The sequence below is a fragment of the Lynx canadensis genome, chromosome D3 (genome assembly GCF_007474595.2).
Source record: "Lynx canadensis isolate LIC74 chromosome D3, mLynCan4.pri.v2, whole genome shotgun sequence".
NCBI classification, from domain to species: Eukaryota; Metazoa; Chordata; class Mammalia; order Carnivora; family Felidae; genus Lynx; species Lynx canadensis.
The window spans coordinates 4,463,024-4,483,236 of NC_044314.2; the positions used below are offsets into that span (position 1 = coordinate 4,463,024).

The 20,213-nt window shown below is 54.1% G+C and overlaps 1 protein-coding gene and 1 non-coding gene across 2 annotated transcripts; one reads left to right on the top strand and one right to left on the bottom strand.

Annotated features, from left to right (window-relative positions):
• Window positions 1–1,196: 1,196 nt before the first annotated feature.
• Window positions 1,197–20,154, bottom strand: CNDP2 (carnosine dipeptidase 2). Its single transcript, XM_030336298.1, is given in 18 exon segments — window positions 1,197–1,751; window positions 2,554–2,647; window positions 2,650–2,700; window positions 2,880–3,021; window positions 3,917–3,975; window positions 3,978–4,013; window positions 4,016–4,052; window positions 4,054–4,080; window positions 5,883–6,043; window positions 7,232–7,316; window positions 8,377–8,426; window positions 8,429–8,492; window positions 8,494–8,577; window positions 10,166–10,254; window positions 12,625–12,723; window positions 12,726–12,786; window positions 16,288–16,431; window positions 18,301–20,154. Coding segments are annotated over 18 exon segments (1,413 nt in total). The 5' UTR covers window positions 18,361–20,154; the 3' UTR covers window positions 1,197–1,681.
• On the top strand, window positions 15,124–15,194 carry TRNAG-GCC. Its single transcript has one exon. It is a non-coding gene; the product is annotated as a tRNA-Gly (tRNA).
• Window positions 20,155–20,213: the final 59 nt, after the last annotated feature.

The following is a 20,213-nucleotide window of genomic DNA, read 5'->3' on the forward strand; positions in this document are numbered from 1 at the left end:
CCTGAAGCCGCAGGGACTGATGCAGATGTTAAAGTCCCCTCAGAAAACTGAGTTAACAAAGTGTGCCCCACGGATCCTTCCTCTATCTGATGCCACGCAGTCTATTTTTCTGATTTCCTTGGGACGAATGTGATGGCACGCCTACGGAGTGATGGGAATTTCAGCAGGCACATTTCCTGGCCCTGGTGCAGTTACAAGTGGCCACGTGACCCCTCCCGAGAGTCAGAGGCACGTGGAAGGAACACGGGCGAACTCTGGATTGTGCCTGAAAGTCCAGGCTGAAGTGCGGGGGGCACCGGAGCAGCCACCGGGGGCCGTGACGGGACGGAGCAGCGGGAAGCGGGCCCCCAGTGACAGAAGAGCTGCCCGCAGCCCGGCCTACCCGCGCAGACCTTACGAGGACAAACGTGGACACGGTCGTCGTGGCGAAGCCTCCGGTCCCAGTTGCCCGGCCTATGTCCTCACTAATACACGTGGTAAGGATTCTGACACGTCTGTCATCTTCTCCTGACACTGTTACCGCAAGGAACGGGCAGACTGAACTTGACCTTCCCTCCGTGACGTGGAGACACTCCAGTCCCTTTAGGTTCAGGTCTGAGGAGCTCCTCTCAGCTCGTGGCCAGCTCGGTCAAGGATGTGGCCCTGTAAGTGCTAGCTTTTTCTACGGGAGACCAGCCAGGCGGTTGTGTTTTCGTTGGTGGAGTAAGACAGTACGGACAAGCTTTGGATTTCTGCAGTTCGGAGGCCTCCCCAGATGCAGAACAACTTCTGGAATGTTCACTGATGAACGCCATCCCCTCCGCACCACATGGGGCTCTACCCCCCGACTAGAAACCAGAGCTAAAGCGCAAAGGCCCGGAGCGAGGTGGCTCAGAGGGCCGAGCCGCACAAGTGTCCACGGTGAGTGAGTGGCCTCAGAGGCTGTCCTCGGACGAGCCTCGCAGAGGGGTATGGATGGGCCGGGGGAAGATGAACAGGGGGGGACCCGGACCCGAGGGCTCTGCGGAGGAGAACCCAAGGAGTGAGGGTGAGAGAGGCTGCGGGGCTCAACGAACCACATCTGGTGTCACCAGTCCGCTCTCCTCGTGTGGGTGGGCGAGGAGCCCCTCCCCCCACCATGAGCCCACATAGCCACCCACACCCCCTGCACAGGACGGCGTGCTCTGCGAGTGAGGGCAGGGGCAGGGACTCTCCCAGACGCTTCATTTTTACTTTTTATTTAGCAGCACATACTGAGAACAACGAATCATTCCACTTAGGCTTAGGTTTTGAGGAATCATAATGAAGAGAAGACAGGAAACACTAGTCACGGTTTAAGGTCTCGAGAAAGGACAGAACCGCACAACAGTGAGGGATCGGAAAGGGTGGGCCCCCCGATTAATATCCTGAGTGCGCACGAGCCCGAGTCAGAAGCAGAGATGGGACAGAAAGCACCCAGACCTCTGTTCAGCCCAACTGGATGCCAACAGAACCTCCCGCAGAACGTGTGCTTTCAGATCTTGGCTATTTTCCAGAGCCCCTCACGCTGACCACCTCTGAGAACTCAGCTGTCATCCAGTCTGTTACTGACAAGAGGGAAAGGAGAGAGATGGGCTTGCTCTCCTCAGCGATCAGAAGAGAGCACGGGGCGGGGGCAGAGGGCGGGATCCTCCGGCAGTGCTCCGGGGAAGACGGGGCCGTCTCACTTCTCCAGCTGAGACACCTCATACAGGTACGCAGCCAGCATCTTGGTTCCTTCTATGTAGTTAAGCCTAACGGAGAAGAACAAGCCACGTGTCGGCTGGTGTCCAGAGGTCCAGACGTGCACACGGCATTTTCTGGGACGCCCACCGTCCTGCCCTGGTTTTAGTTCCGCTGGCCTCTAGAACCTGGTTCTCGAGTGCAGGGTCCAGTCCAACCGCTCCTCTAGGGACCAGTCCTGGCCCGGCCTCACAGAGTATAGGGGCCTCACCCAGGACTTGATAAGAAAAGCCTTACTTTGATCACAAGCCCCTCCTTTTGTGTGTTGGATAAGAGGTTTCCAACTTGTGCCCTGACACCCAGGTCTCTGGCCCCTCCTTCTGCCCTCCGAGCAGGGTCTCGCCTCTGTTTTCGCCCCTGGCTAGCCCACCCCCGTTACCCCGAAATGCCCACGGTCATCCCTGCTGGAGCGCTCCTCACTGCCGCTAACCCAGAGACCACCTTCCATCCCTGTTGGTTAAAAGAGCCCCCGGCACGTCTGCATAAGCCAGGACCACATAAAAGGGGCTCAGGAGCACAGCCGGCAACGACACTGGGATTTTCCACACAGGAAAAGGGCGGAGGTTCTTTAGGAGCCAGAGACGAAGTCCTGAGATCAACACACACACTGGCTGAGCCTCCCGGGGAAGACCCACCACCTCCAGGAGCACCCCCCGCCCCCGCCTCTCCCCCGAAGTGTTCGCTCCCCCTGCAGGCAGGGGGGCCATAGAAACCGCCCCCTCCCGCTCTGCTACAGGACAGGAGGAGGCGGGGAGCGAGGAGGCAGCCATGAGGACACGAACCCAGGTTCAGGACGAGGACCCAGAGCCTCACCTGTTGAGTTTCTCGTTCTGGGAGTGGGCGCCATCATCGGCTGAGCCCACAGGCAGCAGCATAACATTCTTCCCTGTGGCTTCCTGAAAGGTCAAGTCACAGGAATACTGCCACCTTCCCTGGTCAAGTCCGGCTCGACACCAAACACTGGGGGAGAACAGAAGGAGAGATGGTGAGGCAGGGCGCCCACCGCAGATGCAGGGTCCGGACCCTGTGTGCGGCCTGCAGCCGGCCGCCCCGCTCTCAAGGTCGGCTGGTGGCAGGGCCCCGCCCACACACAGCCTCCCCTCGGGGCCCTTGCTGGCGTCCCCAGAGAGAAGTCTGACCTGTTTTCAGGGCTCTTCTCCCAGCCATGTAATGAGGGTGATTGAAGTCCGACACCCAGGGTTTCCCACCGTGGCCCATGTACACCTTGAACTTGTTGGGGCTGTGCAGTTCAGCAAATTTCTTCGTCAGGTAGCTCGTAACCTGAACCGCAAATGAGAGACACAATGTATTATTAGCCTGGCGTCTGATCCGGTGCTAGAGATTTACTCTACAGTGGTCTACAGTGAGTCTACGATGGGCCGATGACAAGCCTACAGAGGTCCACAGCTAGTCTACACAAGCCTAGCACACGTCTACAGTGCTAGAGCCTGCAGACTCTACTAGTCTACGAAGAGCCTCCGTGGGTCTCATTTTCTGCTGCTAAATACTGAGCATAACTGTGATAACAAAAAATGGATTTTATCAAGAAACAAAACCCAGCCATTTGAAGGTAAAAGGTAAGCTTTAATTTCAAGCAATTCACCCTTTACATAGATGTTCCCACATGATAACACTTCACTCAAGGCTTTACGAAGTCTCTTGGTTTGCTTTATGATAATAATCACATCTAGACCAAAAGTGGAGACCGCGGAACACCCGATGGCAATCTCAGTCCTCAGTTACCTGCAGGAAATCTTCCTGGATGAGGTGGGGCCACTACTCCCCAAATCTGCCCCCCTCTGGGATTCTCCCCTTCCAGAATCTTGCCCTTCCGCTCCTCACCACAGCCCAGACACAGCTCCTGCGGACCCCTCACCCAACATACTCGGCCCAGTCAGCATCGGATCTGAAGCCTTAGGATGAGGTCGGAGGTCAGGTTTTAGCATGCCTCAGCAGTGACAAAGCTCACACGTGAGGCTTTTTATATGGCCTTTAATCTTTCATCAGTTTCTGAACTGCTTATTCAGTAATTACAGAGTTGGCAAGAGTCAAGAAGCAGGAAGTGTGGGTCTGGAGTTTGTATCTTTAGCTGTTCAGCGCCCCTACTGGGAATCTTCACCCCCGGAGTCTCCACGGAGGCAGAAGCCCCCTCCCGGCGTCCAGCTCCCTCACATGCCTGCTCGCTCACAACTTCAGGAGTCATGTTCGGCACGAGCCTGATGGAGAACTTGCCACCACTTTCCTAGGGATCACAGTCTTGGCCCCCGACCCAGAAAGGCGCCTTCAATCCCGTGGAGGGAGAGGGACGGGTTACCGCCATCTGTGCATCAGGATGTCTTTCTGCAAAAACAGCAAAGTGGGGCAGGTGACAGCACTGCCTACTTACGAAGGAAACGCCAATGTCATCTGGAAGTCGCCCGTAGTCACCGGCCAGCCTGGGGTGGGCACAATCACAGGCGGGAGGTACAGACCCTAGAGGGCTGACGGATGAGCCCGCCCCAGTGCGCTCTGGTACCCGCTGTGACACAGCACAAGGGGACTGTGCCACTCTGAACGGCCTCGAGGGTGGCATCTCCATGCCTCCTCGTGGCTCTATGCTGCCGCAGACTACAAGAGCCACGGGGTTCCCGCCAGCCCCGCAGAATTCAGGGGTAAGCCGTAGTCCCACAGACATCAGAAGCATCAGGAACCGGGAGGAAGAGGGCAGCACGACGCAGGCCATCTGTGAGCCCCGAGGCCCTGGGCCCACAGGGCACCGAATGCAGCCATGGTTCCTACTGGAGAGCAAGCCAGGACCGTCCACTGTCTCCTGGGCCCAGTGACCACAGACAAACATCGTCCCTCTGCCAAGGGGACTGGCACAAAGCAGCCCCCATCTCCCAAACGTATGACGGGTACCACAGACACGCAGCCACCTGAACAAGCACCTGCAGAGAGGAACCTGACAGGGTCCCCGGGGCTCCTCAGTGACAGCCACCTAATGCGTGGACTTCCTGTCTGTGACCAGGTGATACCTGGCCCTAAGGCAGACCGCTTCCGTAAACACAGACCCTAACCGGAAGGCGGCAGGAGGAAACAGAAATCTGCTCAGAGCCCCACTTTTCCAGGCTCGCCCCCCCCCCCCAGCCCCCCCCGCCAGACTAATGTCCCCTGGCCTCAGGACCCAACCGCCAGCTGCCCCGCCTCCGCTCTGACCCACTGACTCTGGGGTGCCTGTGCCCAAGGTGCCTCTGCGCCCCTCCCGTCCCCACGACACCAGCTGCAGGCTCCCCCCTGCAGCAGCACGACTGGTCTCCCCACCCCACGGCCCCAGCTCCAAACCCGTAGAGCCTCTGCCACGTCTGCCCTCAAGTGAGGTCTGATCAGCCCGTACTCTGCCCAAAACCACCGCGTCCGTCATCTTCCTGGAGAGCACGTGAGCTCCTCAGCGCATCACAGGCCTGCTCGCCCGGCCTTCTCCGTCCTCCTCTGGCCAGCCCTCCCCCCAGACAGCTTGCCTCGCCCGTGCCCTGCTCTGCCCCTCACCCCTCCGGCCTCACCCCTCCCAGGCGCACCGCGCTGCAGACCTCGGAGTGGCCTCCACACCCTTTCACGCTCCCTCGCCCATCTGTCTCCTGGAGAGGTGAAACTCATGGGCTGAGCCTGGCCACACTCCTCATGCAACCCGGGGTCTTCTGCTGCAGTCCAACTCACGTTGGCTAAATCAGATGTACCCCGACTAAGAAGAAGAAACACGGTAACACGGTTTTCTCCTAAGAGTTAAGTGACCATTCTGTGCAAACGGTTTCCACCGTGGCACCCGGCTATCAGGTATGCCTTGGGTCATCCCTGGGCCCAGAGGTAAAAATTATCCAACAAATGCAAATAAGGCAAAGCCCTGCCACTATGTGTTCTCCGTGCACATTCTCTAACTCCTAAGTCGTCAAAAGCCATCGTGTGACTTTTTTAAAAACCTCCTAATTCCAAGCCCGAAAATGTGCCACTTTCCAGCATCTGCACCAACCGAGGGCTCCAGGACACAAGGACCTGTCCAGGTCTTTGCCAGCACCTCGGGCTCCTTCCCACCGGGGTCCCCTGGGCAGGGCATGTCGGGAGGCCTTGCGGACGGATGGGCTGAGGCGGCGGGGGGTGGGGGGCAGCACCTTGCACCCGTGCAGCAGAGTCTCTGCCCCCACGTCCCTGGTGTACTCGTCCAGGTCAAAGTCGATCTTGTCGTAGAGTGCCAGCTCCTCCTCGGTCACGGGGGCCACCGCCTCACTGATGCCTGGGATGAGGATCTTTCCCTTCTTGTCCATCAGAGAGCCTGGAAGGGCACACAGAGGAGGAGCGCTCGGGCAGGCAGGCCGGCAGCTCCCACAGGGCGGTGCTCGCCGCGGGAGCCTGTCCGCCCAGCCACGGGCCGAGGAGGACCGTCTTCCGGACACGTGTGAGGGAGCGCTCAAGCGCCTTCTAGGCACGTGTGATCATCGATAGTTTAAATAGCTCAACAACGCAGTGAGGTGAGCGGCATCACCTTCCCATTCTAACGCAAAGGACACCGGAGACGCCGAAGGGCAGGTGAACGCGTCCACAGTCACAGACCAGGATACACACGGAGCAGACTGCCTCCAGCAGACTCCCTGTAAAGCCACTACGCTAGCCAAACAGTTCTTTTTTAATACATGTTCCACAAGAAAACTAGCTGCTCCAAGCTAAGGAGGAAGACAAGCAGGGGCGCCTGGGTGGCTCAGGCGGGTGAACGTCCGACTCTGGGCTTCAGCTCAGGTCTGATCTCATGGTTTGTGAGGTCGAGCCCCACGTTAGGCTCTGCGCTGACAGCTCAGAACCTGTTTAGGATTCTCCCTCTCTCCCCTTCTCCCTCCACCCCTCCCCTGCTCGCGCTCTGTCTCTCCCTCTCAAAATAATTTAAAAACTTAAAAAAAAATTATATATAAAAAGGAGGAGGAGACAAGTAGAACAGAGTAGACTCTAGTCCCAGGAAGGAGAGGCTGACAGGGAAGGAGACAGAACTTAACCGAATCATGGGTGAGGCAAAGCCACATCCAGCCTCAAACTGGCAGGACACCAGGACTGGGCTGGGCCCCGCTCCCACAGAGCTGAGCACACAGGAGCCCTCGCTGGGCCGCTAAGATATACGACACGCTGAGGGGGTGCCCTCCGAGGGGCGGGAAACACAGCCGTGTCCAGCGGAAGGATGGTCAAGTGGTCCTAAGGGACGGCTCCCACAGGGCCTGGCGAAGCCAGGGTCTGCCCCAGTCGGGTCTCAGGCGCCAGGCAGGCAACACCCGAGGGGGTCAAGGGAGACAGGGGCAGAAATGAAGCGTGTCCATCTTTTAAAGGAACAGGGAGCAGCGGGAGGGAGCAAGAGGGAAAGAGAGGAAAGTGGACCATAAAGGGTGGTGACAAGCACCAAATGCTGGGGACAGCCTGGAAACAAGGCCCCTCCGACTTCTCTCCCACGTCAGCAGGGAGTGGCGGGAAGCGTGCTCACCCATCAGCAAGATGAGATCTGTCATGGCCTCGTGCACCGAGCCTCCGTACACGCCAGAATGCAGGTCTCTGTCGCTGCACTCCACCTGCACGGACACAAGAGACCCCTCCACTTGGTGGGAGCTCATCCTCAGCACGCGACAGTCACGAGACCCCGACGGTTTCAAGACCGCGATCTGCTCCCTCCAGGAGCAAAAGCAAGGCATTTCCCAAATGACAACACTCCGGCAGCGGGACAAGACGGCGCTCCTGGGCCACGTTGGCCGCGGGTGGGGGGAGCGCCGCCGGCCAGCTCCCTGAGCACCCAGAGCCCTCTCCCGAGGCTTCGCAGGGACCCCGCGCCTTTCTGCTGACAGGGAACACCAACAAAACAGCAGCGGCAAGGACCTTGAGCCTGAGGACGCGGGACCAGACCCCGCCCGCCGCACCCCCCCCACTCCCCCACTAACGGGCGGGCAGGGGCAGGTTTCAGGCCTCGCCAGGCCCGCGCCTCCACACCTGTGAAGCGGTGAGGTGGGAGCATCTGGCTGTCGGCCAGGGGGTTTCTTCTGCCGGCCACCCGTGAAGCAGTCTGGGGAGACCAAGCGCTCAGGGCAGCAGTGACGGCCGCTCTGGCATCTTCGGCCCACAAAACACTCCCTCACGGGAACCAGTTCACCCCGCGTGCCAGGCACCTCATCCGCGGATGGGACCCGGGCTCAGCTAGCTGCCCGCCCCGCCCCTGCGCCCGGCGGCTTCGGCGGCTTCGGCGGCTTCGGCGTCTAGTGAAACGACCCAGTTCCCTCAAGACCTCCGTTCCAGGCAGGGCCTGGGGGGACATCTCGACTTTTCAAAGTCTTTGTAAAATGCTTTGCACGAGCCAATCTTCCTAACGAGCTACCAGTTATCTTTCCTCGACTGCTCCGAGGCGATCCTTGCAACACCCCCTAGCTGCAAGTTGGGTGAAACGGACTTCTGAGTGCCGTCCGCGCCCGGAGAAGCGCCAAGTCGTGTCACGTTAACACTAGACGCCGAGAAGGCTCTGTGCGCCTCCGGTCACGCGCATGGCTCCCTTCCTGGGACCCTCGCACCGGGGGCTACGCAAGGGCAAGGGGGCCTACGGCTTGGGAAGAAAACACCACAAACACGTAGAGCGCTACACGATACCTCAATGAAAAAGTAGCAAATGCCCCTGAGACCGTATGTGATGCACGGCTCTTCTTTCCCAGCCAGTAGTTGTCAGAAATGCACACGTAGTCCACGTCTTTAAAGAATGTGTCCTTCCCGCGAAAATATCAGCTCATCCAGGCCTTCCGAGCCCGACTCCTCCATGCCCTCTAGACAGAATCGGACGTTAACCGGGATCTCCTGTGACGGGAAAACGAGCACTGGGAGGCATTCAGCTCTCAGGCGCTGTTTCTTCTTAGACACAAAAGGCCGAAGTCACCGAACGCTTTGCAATCACAAATCTCAAATACTCAACTTCCCCCAGACCCACCACTCGCGCAGGCTGTGTGTGCCCTGCAGCCACCCTCCGCCCTCAGGTGCCGGGCTGTCAGGGGACAAGCACGGACCCAGCCAGCCCCCACACGGAGGACTCCTTCCGAGGCTGCCACAGTGCGACCACACTTCCTATTCCCGGGGACGTCTGCGCTCACCCAGCGTGAGTCAGGCGTCTCCGGGGAAGCCTGAGCTGCTCTCTCTACAACACAGGCCGTGACACAGAGAAAACCAGTCTCCACGGCGTCAGTCACCAGTCACCACCCACGCACTGTTCCCATTCACAGGTGCTCTGCACTAGGACCCCCACTCTCCACACGCTGACAGGCCCTTTCCCCGAAGAGCAGACGGTAACCGTAAGACGTTGCCTCCCTGACGCCTGCTCTACAGTTTTCCAGGTCTCCCCAGCGCTGTGCAGTGGGAAGGCGGCCCTTCCACAGATGGGAAAATGAAGCGGCCTCCAAGCAACGCGAGCCGCCAAAGGTCACACAGGCTACAAAACGGCAGAGCCCCAAGTGGATGCAAATCCGTGGAGTCCTGGTTCCGAACTGCCCCCAAACAGCACTCTGCACCAGCCACCTCGCTTCCCCTGCTTCTGTCTCTCAAATGAAATCTTTCCTGGGACGTTGGCAGGTGGAACGACTGTTAAGTGGCACTGCTCCGGCGGCCGCACACGGCCACGCTCCCCGCGGTCACCCCCAGATCCCGAAGGACCCCGGAGGAAGGAGAGCCTTTCCAGTCCCTGAGCCCAGCCAGTCAGAGGCTCTGGGCCTCAGCTCCCTCCTGTGCAAATGACACCTTGGACCAGGGAGTCCCAGACCCTTCCCAGATGTACCATCTACCCTCTGACAAAAAGGCTTGTCTCGTTGTTCTCGTTTTATCATGACACGGGTAAACCAAGCCACAAAAAACGCTCTATACACACTGATCGAGATTAGGTTAAAAACAGTTGAAAAGATCAAAAAGTAACAAAACAAAAAACTTTGGACAGCTCAGATTCTAGGACCTTTTTCCTCTCTACTTTTCTAAACTTTACACAAGGAGAAGGTATTTCACAGTTAAGGAAAATATATTTCAAAAGCTAAAAATTTTCTCAGGAAGATAAAAACCACCCTGAGAGAGACAGGGGTTGCCCACGACCACGCAGCCCAAGTCACGGCCCGTCGGTGAGCCCTCTCAGAGATGGAACCTACAGCTGAAAACTCAAAGTTCAGGTGCTGGCTGGATTCCTGCCGAGTCATCAGGAGTATGACCTCTGAACAACTGTAAAACCATTAACAATTCCTAAAGCTGGAAAACAACCTATAATCTTAAATCTGATCCAACTGCTGATGCGGTCTTGGGGAACCTTGCTTTCTCCGATCCCGGTGACCTTCGATCTTCACAGGCGGTTCTAGAAACAGACAGCCCTGCTTTGTACCGCTCTGACGGAGCCAGTGAGACATGGCTCAAGTACCTGATTCGTTTTCTGGAAGGCTTCCAGGGCATTCAGCCAGCCGGCCACCGGCCCCTTATCATCGGTTGCGCCTCTCCCATACAATTTGCCTAGAACAGCAATCAGCAAATTCAGTTACAATCACAATGAAATAGAAAAGAAAGTGCATTTCTGGAGCTCATCTGATACCATCTTCGCGCACCACACGCAGCCCCTCTTCAAACCAGGCGCCCTGTTTTCGTTCTATCAAAAGCCCCACGTCTCCATCCGAAGCCACGTGGACACCCCCACGCTCCCCTCCCCTTCTTCCGCAGACACAGCAGTTAGTGCTCACGTTCCTCCTGACCCGGGGCGTGGACTGCAGGCCCAGCCCCAGGAGGTCACTACCAGCCGGCCAGCTACTTAAAATCTACTTCCACGACCACCGGGCAGCAGTAAGGGTAGGCAAAGTGGTCATATGTAGGACCCACGGTGCCACCATCATCGAGAGAGAGCTGTCTCCCTCAACCTCATTGGTAAAGGAAGGAACATGTTTACTCTTCACTTCTCCAGGCCATCACTTGGAAAACCAGAGGACACAGTATTGCCTCTCCTCTGTGAAATCAGTCACAGGACCCACCCCCCCGCTGCACACTCGCTCCTGGGACCCCTTACAGAGGGAGGTGGCTGGGCTGGGCACTGCCTGCCACCACGGACACTGGGGAATCAAGCTCAGACCCTCCTCCTGCCCGTCACACGGTGTGGAGCTCGGCACAGGGAGACCAGGACAGAGGAAGGACGGCAGCCCAGCGAGGGCGGGCTGAGGCTCAGCCCCTCTCTGGCCTGTTCTGTGGTGAGCAGTCAGTTCTCTGACTTCCTCATCCTCGGCTTGCTTTTAATGTTGGACACGTTCAACGTGACCACCCCGAAGCGGCGTGAGGCTTCAAGCCATCACCACCCTGGGAATTTCTTTTTATCAACTAAACCGGCTTTTCGCAACAGCCGCAGAGCCCTCCCGAAAAGCATCCTTGTTCCCGCGACAAGCACTGACTGCATCACTCCGACGAGCCAGAATGCGCTGGACAGAGGTGCACGGAGGCGCCGTGCTCCCTCCCTCCAGGCCCCGGCCCCGACGAGGCGACACAGGTCACCACCAGCTGACCACAAGGTGAGGAGCTGGTGCAGCTTCACCCACGCCCGGGACTCCGCCGAGGACACCACTCTGTGTCAGAACCGGGGACAGGCTGAGTGGGAGGCCTCACACGCCAGCGCCGATACACAAGCAGGTGTTCCTGTGGCGCAGGTGAGGAGCCATGAGGGGGAGACGGGGGGGAGGCCGAAGAGCCACGGAGTCTCCCGAGAGGTGTTGGGACAGACACATCATGCTTCGGTCATCACGTGGCAGGAAGAAGAGGGGGGCAGGACCCACAACGTCAACAAGCCACGGGAGAGCGTTCAACAGGGGAAGAGCGGTGGCCGGGGAGAAGGCCCAGCAGGCACCGGGGCGTGCGCAAGCAGGGGGGGGACTGGCCAGGTTTCCGGTGCGTGTGGCGGGGGAGACGGTGACAGAGGGAACAAGGGGGAAGGGCAGGCCGGAGAGCAAAGACACGGACTTGTGTTCCGGACAGTGGCAAGCGGAACGGCCCGCAGACGTGTGGGTCTGACGCTCGAGAGAAGCCGAACAGCAAGTCACAACTGCACCGCGATAGCGACGGCCGTGCGGAACTGGGTCTCCTCAGAGATACTGCTCTAAGTGAAAAGGTTCCTCAAGTGTGCACAGTAATGAACACGGCTGACACTGAGCCGGGGAAAGGTCTGAACAGAAACTAAACGCATCCAGTGAGAAGGGCTCTGATGAAAGACGGTCTGGACTTTGCCCCAGGGGGCCGGGTACAAATGAAGGGGCTTTTTCCTCTGGCCAGAGATGGCCAAGTATGGAGACAGGGAAGCTCAGGAATGAGTGCACGAAGAACCTTTATACCGGACAGGGACAGGAAGAAAGAGGCCGGCCTGAGGTGGGTCCTCGGTAAAGACGGTCAAGTGCCTGTGGGCACGTGGCCGGGGCGGCACCCACTGACTATTACCGAGTGACTGTTATGTCCCTTGCCACGGGAGGCAGGGCTTGGGCAAAGACCAGTGCTTCCCTACTGTCCCAGCGCACAGCTGCTGAAACACACCCGGGAAGCAGCCGCATGCCGGGTTAGGTATCGGACTGCAGGTTTTTGAGGGCTGCAAGCCTGAATCCAGAACACGTTTTCTGAGAAAATATCAGCAAGGGAAGAAGCCCGACAGACCCCAGGCTACAAATACTCCTCTCCACGAGGACAGGTAAGCTTTCTGATGTTTCAGTGACTGGTGCACATGTGTGAAACTTCCGGAACCCAATTGCTAGGTGATGTGAACACGACTTGCTCTGGAAAGAAAACAAGTTATCTTTCTGAGGCAAGAGAGTAGAGAGGCTTCTCCAGATGCTTCCCCTGCTAGAGGAAAGCGTCCCTCACCGTCGCGTTCCACCAGGGTGAAGGGTTCGCTATCCCAGCCGTCCTCGAGGGCTGCCGGCTGCACGTCCAGATGTCCGTAAATACACACGGTTTTCTTCCGGGGTCGGAGCCCAGCTTGCCGAGTAAAATGGGAGGAAGTGGTATCTCGGACCCATCAGGGAGCTAAGAGACGAGAAGGAAGCAACAGAGGACAGCCATTGTTTCAAAAATTCGGTGCTTATGGGAGATACCATTAAAGTACCTTGAGAATTTTTATCTGTTCTTATCAACCTTCATTATAGAGTTTAAGAACACATCGTTCAATTGCATCAGTTAACAACAAATTACTTTCCCATAATCCACAGCACTTAGGCCACATAATGTTTACCAACCGCAGGGAGTTTGGTGAATTTTTCAAAGCTGACTTTTTTAAACGTCTATATTGACAAAACATATTATGAAGGCCATGCTTGGGATACAACTTTGCTCATTATTTTCCAAAATAATGGATGAAAACTACTACCATCTTCAAGCAGGAGACAGGTTTGAAATTCCGCACGTGGGTCACAGTTATGCACAGGAAAGGATGCAGACCAGGACAGAAGGGAACGGAATTCACAGCAAGTCATATTAACGCGGGCAGTGGGAGCTGGAGCCCCCTCTCGGCTCCCTCCCAAGCCTAATCGGTGTCCCACAGCCTCGCAAGAACGGGGACAGGGTATCAGTCACGGCACTAAGTGGACACGTCCCTTGGGGACCGTGCCAGGCTGCTGGAATTCTTGTACGATTTGTCTTTTTGTCTTTCAAGTGCACTCCGCTCATAAATACTCAACTCTCAACTCGTAACTCTTGGCGACCCTGCAGTACCCATGCGCAGCCTGAGAACCAAGGTCACTTACCCACATGAACCGCCCCCAGGGCAGGGTTCACGCACCAGTAAGGAAGGACAGCCGCAGCCATGAGAGGCAAAGAATCGTTCCTCAGACTCACCACCCTGGCCACATGTGACGTGTGACACTAGTTGCATCCGGCCCTCAGCTGGCCTCAGAAAAATAATGACTTTCAAATGACAAATTTTCTCTAAATAAATTTCTGCTCAGTATAGCTGAAATGCTCAATAGTTTACCATTCTCAAGGATGCCATTTGGGCCCATAGATAAATTTATACCGAAATTCATGTTGCAAGTTGCAAACTCTGTCGGGATGTCCCTAACTTCCCAGAACGTGAAAGAATAAAGTCTGGCTGGGAAACACAGTGCAGGGTTTACGGGGATACCATGTTATCCTCTACCAGAGAGCCTACCCGGGCAGAAGCCTCCGACAAGGACCACACGTGTCTCCCCACTCCTGCCCCAGCCCCACAGCCACCACGTGGGTCCGGCTCCCAGCCCTCAGGCTCACCGCACCGGCACCCAGCGGGCCGCATTCCGTCCCATGCACTTTGTTCACTTCTTCCCTCACGCCACTTCTTGCTCAGGGACCACGACTGTTCCATTTCCTGAGCACTTCTGTCTGGAGGTCAGGCCCTCGGTGACCAGGTCCCCCACAGCTACCGGCCAGGCACCCTTCCCATCCTACCGCCCAGGCAGCAGACGGGCCCGACATGACGTGGCCTGAGCCAGCCTCAGCAGTGAGCCCCATGCCAAAGAGCCCCACGTCGGCCCTTCCCGCCGTCCGTGCCTGCCCTCAAGCCTCACCCGCCAGGGACCCGTGCTCTGAGGTCTGGCACTAGGACCCGGGCTCCCTCCAAACGTCACCTCTCCCCCAGAAGCCTGGGGACACTCCAGCTTCTGCACGTACGCAAGACATCCAACTCCACCTTCAGACCTGCCCCAAGCCTCCTGGCTTCCTAAGAAACGGAACGCTGCTGCCCGGTGGACTCATGGGGAGAGAAGCCCCCAGAATCTATGGAGAACTTTTCTAACAGTGGTGCAATCTGTCAGTTCCTTGATAAAAACAGGTCTTATGTAATTCAAGAGCGTAGCAGTCATTTGTGTTTTGTGGACACCCTTTCTTTAGGAATGCGCTGTAACACCAACATTAAATAGAATCAATCTATTGTAATGAAACAACCCTTACAAAGTATTCACCACCTAGATTTTTTTTAACATGTTGGGAAAAAAGGTAAGGGAGCGGTCAATTATGCTTCTAAAAGAAAATAACACAAAGAAACTTGATTTATCCTCTCACAAGTAGGGAAAAGTGCTGGGAAGATGCAGTGTGTCTTAAATCAACTATTACATCTGTTGTCAAAAGAAATCTCAAAGATACGATACTGGGCTGGGAATCAGGAGGCCCACGTGCAAATCTCCTTTGTCATGACCCGACTGTGGGTTCCCTGCAGAGACACAGCCCATCTGGGCCTCTGGGTTCTTCCATTTGTGAAAATACCGGACGGGGCTGAATGTCCACACAAAACCCCAAGATTATGATACCACCGGACACTTAGATCATCAAGCAAGAGAACCGAGAAAAGCCAACCCCGTCACACTGTGCAATATAAAAGAATATTACAACGGGGCATTGGTGGTTCAGTGGTAGAATTCTTGCCTGCCACGCGGGAAGCCCAGGTTCGATTCCCGGCCAATGCAGCCTTCGTCTTTGGGGCACCTGGGTGGCTCAGTTGGTTAAGCAACTGACTTCAGCTCAGGTCATGATCTCATGGTTCACGGGTTAGAGCCCCGCATCAGGCTCTGTGCTGACAGTTCGGAGCCTGGGGCCTGCTTCGGATTCTGTGTCTCCCTCTCTCTCTCTGCCCCTCCCCCACTTGTGCTCTGTCTCTCTCTCTCAAAAATAAATAAAATGTTGGGGCGCCTGGATGGCTCAGTCTGTTAGGCATCTGACTTTGGCTCGGGTCATCATCTCACGGCTGGTGAGTTTGAGCCCCGCGTCGGGCTCTATGCTGACAGCTTGGAGCCTGGAGCCTGCTTCAGATTCTATGTCTCCTTCTCTCTCTGCCCCTCCCCCACTTGTGCTCTGTCTCTCTCTGTCTATTAAAAATAAATAAATGTAAACAAAAAGCAAAAATAAATAAAATGTAAAAAAAAAAAGTAAAAAAAAAAAAAGAATATTACAAACTTACGAAATATGGCATTACCATGGGACTTGAAATCACCTGAAACTAAAAAGTGGAATAATGTTCCATGAAGTGAGACTGTCTGTTCAAGTTAGGAAGAAAACGAACCGATTTCATCTGTCAGAATCCTGACGAAAATGCAGCCGGGCCCCCAGCCCGGCACAAAGGTGTTCGTTTTCAGGAACCGAGTCATTAAAAAAGTGCCGTTTCTACCCCCTGGGATGCCAGGGGACACAGGGTGGTGAGTGGGAAGCTTCGTTACTTCTACACCTACGTGGGTAGCATGTGACTGCCTGGTTTGAATGCAGGCTGCTTTCTGCTGGGGCGGGTGCCCACTATCTTCTAAGAGTGGCCATTACATTAATGTATTCCTAAGTAACCTCAACAGCTCTGCCACCTGGAGAGAAAGGCCGAGTGTTACAAAAGCTTTGCCCCCATCCAACTGAGGGAATCACACAGTTTAGTACCCAAATCGGGCCTTTCCTGTTTGTTTTAAAGACAAGCAGATTACCTGAAGCAAGATGGCTTAAGAATGTGCTGAGTCCTACCAACCCCTCAGGCAGACCTGCTCCCCAGGGTTCTGTAACTCCCAGGTGCCGGCCCCTTACCTTCTGTTTCCCAATATCTGCCAGTTCCACAGAGCCCCCCAGCTGCTTGATGTCCGCCGCAGCGACCTCCAGCATCCGCCTGATTTCACCTCTCTTCTCGGGCCACGCAGATACACTCTGGATGGCCACCCATTCCGCGAGTTTCTGTTTGGGGATGATCAGCAAAAAGGGACTGTGAAAAGGTGCCCCTTAAGGAAGAAAGGTAGTCGTGATTTTGCCAGGTTTCGAGGACGCCAAGTTGACTTCCTATCTGTGGCCACTCCATTTAAACGTGACGGCTACATGTAAAAGAGAAGTGCTACCTCACTGGTTTTTTTGTTTAAGATTTTTTTTTTTAATTTTTTTTCAACGTTTATTTATTTTTGGGACAGAGAGAGACAGAGCATGAATGGGGGAGGGGCAGAGAGACAGGGAAACACAGAATCGGAAACAGGCTCCAGGCTCTGAGCCATCAGCCCAGAGCCCGACGCGGGGCTCGAACTCACGGACCGCAAGATCGTGACCTGGCTGAAGTCGGACGCTTAACCGACTGCGCCACCCAGGCGCCCCTGTTTAAGATTTTTAAAAACTGTATTGTTTCACGAACTACAGCTTAATAGCAGAAAAATGTCAGAATGTGTATTTTTAACCATTAAGCATGAGATGAATGTAAAATGCACAAAGTTCCCTAAGTAAGTTTATGTCCGAGTCTAACAAAATTAAAGCTGAAACATACAGAAACAACACCTTCACAGTCCAGGTCAGCTTATTATCCACGCTGACAACGGCCAAGTTCTTTAAAGTATAATTTTTAGAATGAGAACTACAGATTTCATCTGAAATGTGTCTTCCAAGAATAACTTTAAAGCACAATTCTTTAAATTCATGTCAAGAAACAGATGAACTTATAACATTACTGAATCATTTAAAACAGACTAAATGCAAAAAAAAAAAGTTAAAGTTCTTTAGTCTGTATGTACTACAAGAATTTGCATGTAGAGATTAAACAAAAATGTCGGATGAGCTCTTCTACTTCTACGAACATATATATATATAAAGACTTTCTGTCAAACACTAAAGGGTAACTTGCATACTGTGATGAGAAGGTAGAGGAGAAGACCTCTAAATAATACATTTTAGGTTACCATTTGTGTGTGTGTGTGTGTGTGTGTGTGTGTGTGTGTGTGTGTGTCAAGAACTCTGGAATATCTCTCTCAGCAAATTTTCAGTACAGAACACAGTATTATTAACTACAGTCACCCTGCTGTACATTCAGTCCCTGGAACTACTTACCTCATAACTGAAAGCTTGATCCCTTTGACTGATATCTCCCCATTCCCCCCCCCCCCCACAACTCCCAGCAACCACCATTCCACTTTGTTTCTCCACGTTCTACTTTTTAAGATTCCACATATATGTGAGATCACACAGTATTTGTCTCACTCTGTCTACACAAAATTAAAAAAAAAATGTTTTTTTAACATTTATTTTTGAGAGACAGAGCATAAGCAGGGGAGGGGCAGACAGAGAGGGAGACACAGAATCCGAAGAAGGCTCCAGGCTGGGAGCTGTCAGCCCGACACAGGGTTTGAACACACAAACTGCGAGATCATGACCTGAACTGAAGTTGGACACTTAACTGACTGAGCCCCCCAGGCACCTGTGTCTACATAATATTTTTAATACTTGATATAAATGGCATGGCTCCGGGGTGCCTGGGGGGCTCAGTCAGTTAAGCATCCGACTCTTGATTTCAGCTCAGCTCATGATCTCATGGCTCATGAGCTCGAGCCCCATATCAGGTGGGCTCTTTGCTGTCAGTGCAGAGCCTGCTTGGGATTCTCTCTCCCTCTCTCTGTCCCTCCCCCACTCATGCTTGCTCTCTCTCTCCCTCTCTCTCTCAATAAACAAACCAAAATAAATAAGTAAATAAATAAATAAAAGGCATAGCTTATATTTGCTTCTTGACAGTTTCTCTGAGCCCCACTGGATTAAACCTAATTTTAATGTTTACTGGAAGAAATATTCTCTTACCTTAATGTAGCGATCCTGATTTTCATCAACATACTTAAACAGGGTAGTGAGGGCCGACATCTTTCAACCAAATCGTGGACCTTACAGGTTCCTGGAAGGAAACACAACCTGTCCGCCCTGCCTGTAGATGGGTCTGACTGAGCAGTGGGCCAGGACGGCACTTGTCGAAGAGGCTATAAAGTTCTGCTCCACCCTCACAGCCATCACGAGGCCTCCAGGAAGTGATTACAGTGCACACACAAGCAGTGAGAGGCTCAGGGTGATCTCCCAATTCCTTTCTCAGAAGGAACATGTGCACAAAATTGTGGGCCAAAAAAGATAATTAACTGAAGGAAGGGCCTGAGTGGAAGACAATCTGATGAAAATTAAAAGTAGGCAGCTCCCGGTAACACTGATTTATCAGCACTTAAGATTTTTCTGAAGCACGCACTGAACTTCCCACTTACTACCTACCACCACAGACAATCACTCCAAAGACTGCAGCAAAAGTGTCACATCCTGTCTGTTACTGTCACAAAGCCACAACACAACAATCAAAACCCAAGGCAAAGAAAGTCCGATTTAAAAAGTTGATAATATGAGCCCAGAAATGGTCAAAGGCAACATGTGAAACCTCCACACAGGCCTGATTAAGAAACTTCCATGGAACTCAGCCCCCCTCCAGAGTGCATTTTCCAACACCCAGCTTCTCATGTGTGAGACCCAACACATCCTGCTCTGCCACGCAAACACATACAGGGGAAAGGAACTCATTTGAACAGCCGTCTAAAGATGGGAATGAGCAGGAAACAAAAGGATTCTGGTTTGGGGACTTTCAAAATCGGTTCCCTCTCCTTCCCTCAACTGACATTTCAAATTCCATCAAGTGGCAAGACTGGCCGGAAGCATCACAAGTCACACCAAATATCTCAGAAATGCAGCAGGAGTGACGAGGTCCTGTCACATCCAGGTAGTTCTAAACGCCTGTGTACTGACACACTGCAGTCGAAGAGTAGTTTTTTCTTGGTAGAGGATTCCAAAGTGATTGCTAAACACAGCAGTGACTCTATACCGTGACATGAGGCCTGGCAGCTGCTTAGCAAACAAACAGAAAGATGCCCCAGCTGTGCTGTATGATTTCTATGATTTCACAACGGCCAGCTCCAGCTACGTAGTTCTCAGCGCATAAAATATTTACACACCTCCCAGCCACCTAAGACTGCTGCCCCTGAGGCTTTGATCTGAAACACAAGTCAGTCCACAAATGCTGGAGAGGCATTTCATGAGCATAAATAAGTCAAATTTCCATCTATCTGTCACCAATCATGTAAACTGGGAAGCTATCTAGGACCATATGCTACACTGGGTGCTTTTCATTTGGGTTCCTGGTTATGAAATACCAGAAACCCCAAGCTCACTGTGGGATCTCCTCACTAATATTCTTTGCGGTCAAAATGAACAACCACCTTCCAGCTAAGGCAGAGATATATCTGCCTAAGTCGCACTTTTACCCAAGACAGAACAGAGATCAGATTGTTCAGCTCTCCATGCCAAGTCACCAGGGCTGCCTGAAAAGCAAATGCTTCTCTGAATTCCTAATCTGGTCAAAGGAGGTCAGGCCAGGGCCATTTTCTCGCTCCCGCTCACAGTTCTAGGAGTTCCTGTCCCAAACTGCCCCTCTTCCCCATCCAGAACGGAAACCATTAAAGATGGGACCCCTTTGACATGCCCCGCGGAACCCCACTTGTGAAGGTAAAAGCGCTGTGTGGGAGTGAACAAGAGAAAATATTATGCTTTCAAAATAAATGCCAGGATCTCTAACTTTCCCGGAGAGTGCCACCACTTAAATAATGAAGCTAGTGGCAGCTGGAACCACCCGGCAACACCTACATGTGTCCCAGTCCTTGTCTCTCATGTTCTCCAGCTCGTGACAC